Source organism: Pteropus alecto, unplaced genomic scaffold (genome assembly GCF_000325575.1).
Source record: "Pteropus alecto unplaced genomic scaffold, ASM32557v1 scaffold160, whole genome shotgun sequence".
Lineage (NCBI taxonomy): Eukaryota > Metazoa > Chordata > Mammalia > Chiroptera > Pteropodidae > Pteropus > Pteropus alecto.
The window spans coordinates 1,454,119-1,458,562 of record NW_006429864.1 but is presented as its reverse complement, the minus strand read 5'-3'; the positions used below and the strand labels follow the sequence as shown (position 1 = coordinate 1,458,562).

Sequence of the window (4,444 nt, the reverse complement as noted above, 5' to 3'; positions counted from 1 at the left end):
CGCGGGCGGCACCGGGAGCGCGGGGGGCACTGCGACGGTTGCCTTCGCTGCCGAGCCTGTGCCCTTCCCGCCGCCGCCCCCGGGCGCGCTGGGGCCACCACGCCTGGCCGCGCTTAAGGATGAGCCGCAGACGGTGCCCGACGTGCCGAGTTTCGGCGAGAGCCCGCCGCTGTCGCCCATCGACATGGACACACAAGAGCGTATCAAGGCGGAGCGCAAGCGGCTGCGCAACCGCATCGCTGCCTCCAAGTGCCGCAAACGCAAGCTGGAGCGCATCTCGCGCCTCGAGGAGAAAGTGAAGACGCTTAAGAGCCAGAATACGGAGCTGGCGTCCACAGCGAGCCTGCTGCGCGAGCAGGTGGCGCAGCTCAAGCAAAAGGTCCTCAGCCACGTCAACAGCGGCTGCCAGCTGCTGCCCCAGCACCAGGTGCCCGCGTACTGAGCCCTCGCGCGGGGCGCATGCGCGGCCCCCCTTCCCGAGAGGCGGGCTTGCGTGGGGGGTCGTGGGTGCCTCGGACTCGGAGAGGGCGCTTCCCGGTAGAGGGACCCCCCCAGATGGTGCCAGGACTCGGAGAGGGCACCTCAGACTCGACAAGCTGGACCCCCTGCTCCTGGGGGGCAAGCGCATGACCCCCTCGCCCTCGCGCTGCCTCTGTCCTCTGCGCGCAGCCACCCTGTGTTGCACAAATCCGCGCGCCCGGCCGCTCCTTTGTACGTACCGCCGCCGAGGGGGGCTCCGAGGGGGCGCGGCCTCAAGCCCTGCGTTGCCTTTTACTTTTTTTTTTGCATTTGGAAGAGAGAACAGTGTTCGATTCTGCCCTATTTATGTTTCTACTCGGGAACAAACGTTGGTTGTGTGCGTGTGTGTTTTCTTGTGTTGGTTTTTTTAAAGAAATGGGAAGAAGAAAAAAACTCCCTTTCCTTGCTCTCTTCCCCCTCCCTTTTGTCCTTCCGACACCCCAACTCCCGCCCTTTTTTTTTTTTTTTCTGTTTTGTTTTGCTACGAGTCCACATTCCTGTTTGTAATCCTTGGTTAGCCCGGTTTTCTGTTTTCAGTAAAGTCTCCTTATGCCAGCTCTGCTCTCCGCCTCCTCTTTCCCCCGTCGGGGCCTTATGGGCTGGGCGGGGCCTGGCCCGCTCCCCTCCTCTCTCGCCTCATTCCCTCCTCCCTACGCCCCTCCGCAGAGGAGGGGGAGCGGGAGCGGGCGTCGGGTACGCTCCGCTCATCTGACGGGCGGCGAGCGCCATCTAGGCGCTCCCGGGCTCTGAGCCGGCTGTTGTCCGGGCTGGGCGGGGGCCGCTGGAGACTCCGACCAGCGTTTGGAATTAGCGAGCCTCGGGTATCCCCTTTGGGGTGGAGTGACTGCGGAATGGAAAGGAGACAGCTCTACCCCGAGGCAGGAAAGAAAAGATAAATTTTTAACTTCCTGGGCCTGTGTTTCACTGTGAAATGGGCAGAACAATCAAACCTATTCAGAAAGTTGTGAAGATTAAGACTTTACAGAGCAGTGCTTGGTTTACATTCTATACTCAATGTTTTTATTATCAGTTAATGGGTGGGGAAACAGTCTTAGGACCAGAAAAAAGGTGGCCCAGGTGGAATCTGGGCCAGGTAATCTGCCTCTGGCACTGGAAGTGGGGTACTTTCTGTGGTATCTCCTTTTTAAGGAACTGACTGGGAATCCAAAATTTTCCAAGTACTCCCTGAAAGCTCCCTCTCCACAGCATCCTATTCTCCCATTTTGAGGAAACTGAGTTGCAGAGAGATTGACTGGTTTGAGGTCATACAGCATTTTAAGGAACCTGTACAGGGACATTTATTTGGACCTTGGGTTTCTCACTTCCAGATTCTTGACTGCCAGGCTACTCTTTTCCACAGCCTCATCTGGGCTTTGCTATTGTGTGGGCCAAAGACTGAGTCCCAACTTGGGTGCTAATTTGCCACCTTGTGACCTCAGCCAAGTCTTGTCCCCACTCTGGCTTCTACCTCTGGTACTGTGTGTGAGCTGGGTTTGTGTACGTCCAGGTAACATCTCCCAGGCAGAAGTTAGAAGTGCTTGTGGCATGAACAGCAAGGAGATAATACTCAAGCACGCCTTGTGCAGCCCCCAATTTATAGAGAAGGGGAGGTGCAGGGAGGTTGCTAGATCTGCCCAAACTTTTTGTTCACAGCACTTCCAATGCCAAATATGTTTTTTTCCCCCTATACCAATTCTACAACTTTCCAGACACCAACCAAGTGCTCTACAGTTCAATTCTGACACTCTTAACGAGTTGGCACAGACCCCATAGGTGAATGGCTCAGTCCTGCAAGACTGTCCCCAGTACAGACACCAGCAGTTAAGTCCCAGGTTGTCACCTGTACTTCTGACCAATTAAGTGCAAATTGGGGATTTCCACGACCCACTCGTCAGTTTTGATAAATTTTCTAGGACAGCTCATAGGACCCAGGAAAGCACTTTACTTAACTAGATTACCAGTTTCTTATAAAGGATATACTTCAGGAACAGCCAGTTGGAAGAAATGCACAAGGGCAAGGTACAAGGCATGGAGCTTCCAGGCCACATCTGGGCTGCCAGCCTCCCAACACCTCAATGTGTTCATCAACCAGGAAGCTCTCTTGGGCCCCAGAGGTCCCATTGTATAAGCACGATTGATTAAATCATTAACCTTTGGTAATAACTTGAGTCTTAAGCCCCTCTCCCCTCCCAGGAGGTTTAGGAGGTGGGGCTGAAAGTTCCAACACACTAATCAAGCCTAGATCTTTCTGGAGACCAACGCATAGCTGGCCTCTTGCTCTGGCGCCCCCAGTGGCTCCCCAGGGAAGCCAGGCTATGTGGCTTTGGCAGGACCCTGCTGAGCTGAGGCCAAGGTGTGTGTCAGCTCCTGGCTTGCCAGCAGTGATTCACTCCAGGCCTAGGCTCAACTCCAGGAGGTGACTTGGGATGGTGTCCTCCCTTTCCTCTCCAGGACTGTGGCTTAGAGTCAATGCCCATTTTTGCCAGACCATGTGTGGGTCCCAAGGGGCCTTGAGCCCAGCCTCACCCAAAGGAGCCCCCATCTTCAGAGCCAGAGAGATACTGGCTGGCCTTTTAAGAAATTAAGTCAGAGCCTCCTTTGTTCTAAACCTTCTCATGGCTCTGGAGCGCTTCTCAATAAAACCCAAACTCTCCTACTCTTCTTCAAGGCCCCACCTGTGACTCCTTCCTATCCTCTTCTCTTTCCCCTCCAGCCATATTAGCTTCCTCTGTGTTCTCTCATACCCAGCTTGTTCCTACCCCAAGGCCTTTGCCTACACTGTGCCCGCCACCTGAGATTCTCTTCCTCCAGATCTCCCATGGCAAACTCCTTTCCCTGCGAGGCTCAGCCCATCCCACCTTCTCTTTGGTCTGTTCCTAGCAGTTTCACACCCCAAAATTATTTGAGTTGTGTCCCTAGGCCCAGATCAGGTCCCAGCCCAAAGTAAAAGCTCAGCAAATGCCCAAAGGATGAGAGCCTAAGGCTCCCTCCAGACACATGGAGGTGGAGATTTTGGGCTCCCCCTCTTTGCTCAGAGCCCTAACTTTCTGCTCAGGATGGGTAGGCAATACATAGCAACCACCATGACCCTCAGCCCTGACCTGGGTTCTTCCCCACCCCACCCCTGAGTCTGCCTTCTAGAATCCCCTCCTCTCAGGAGTTGGTGGCGATTGGCCAGAGCTTGGCTGTGAGTCACAAAGCCACCATAGCACCAGGGCCCCAAGGCTAGCCATTTGGGCTGGTGGGTTCAGCTTCGGGGGCAGGTGAGTGGGCTAATAGAGGGTTTGGTGGGGGGTAAATGGGGATCTGATCATTCTTCTCTGAGCCCCACTGTCCTCAGAGTCCCTCTGGGTTTTCTAGACCACTCCGAGAGGGGGATTAGCTCCTCAGCCCATTAGAGCAGGGGCACTTGTGTCCACAAAAGGCCTGATTGTGGGTTTGTCTGTTTGGGGACTCAGCCTTGTGAGTCTATCACATATCCTTGGGAGCCTGGGGAAGTGGTCTTAGCTCATGTGACATATAAGGAAACTGAGGCTTAGAGGGATTTACTCAAAATTGCCAAGCCCATCACTCAGCTTAAGTATCTGGGGACTCCTATTTCTCCTTCCCACTCCCTGTAATCTCATTTCTCTCGCTCTGTCATCTCTTTGCTCATTCTGGTTGAATTCGTCAAAAGGGCTGAACCATGTGGTTGATGAAATCCCAGACCCTGGGATGGACCAGTTCAGACCTTGAAGCTGCCATCTCCAAGTTCTAAAGCTTGAATCCATCTATCCATCCACCCATCCATCCACCCATCCATCCATCCATCCATCCATCCATGCATCCATCTATCCACAAACATCTATTGAGCACCTACTATGTGGACTGTTCTGGGCACTAGGGATTTAGGAGCAAAGAAAAGAAACAGACATCTCCACCTATG

General features: G+C 54.1%; 1 protein-coding gene across 1 annotated transcript; it reads left to right on the top strand.

The window, feature by feature from the left end:
- Position 1: 1 nt before the first annotated feature.
- On the top strand, positions 2–1,074 carry JUND (JunD proto-oncogene, AP-1 transcription factor subunit; the record flags this gene model as incomplete). Its single annotated transcript, XM_006904407.2, has 1 exon — positions 2–1,074. A coding segment is annotated over one exon (441 nt), but the record flags the coding sequence as incomplete, so codon positions are not given.
- Between the last annotated feature and the right edge of the window lie 3,370 nt (positions 1,075–4,444).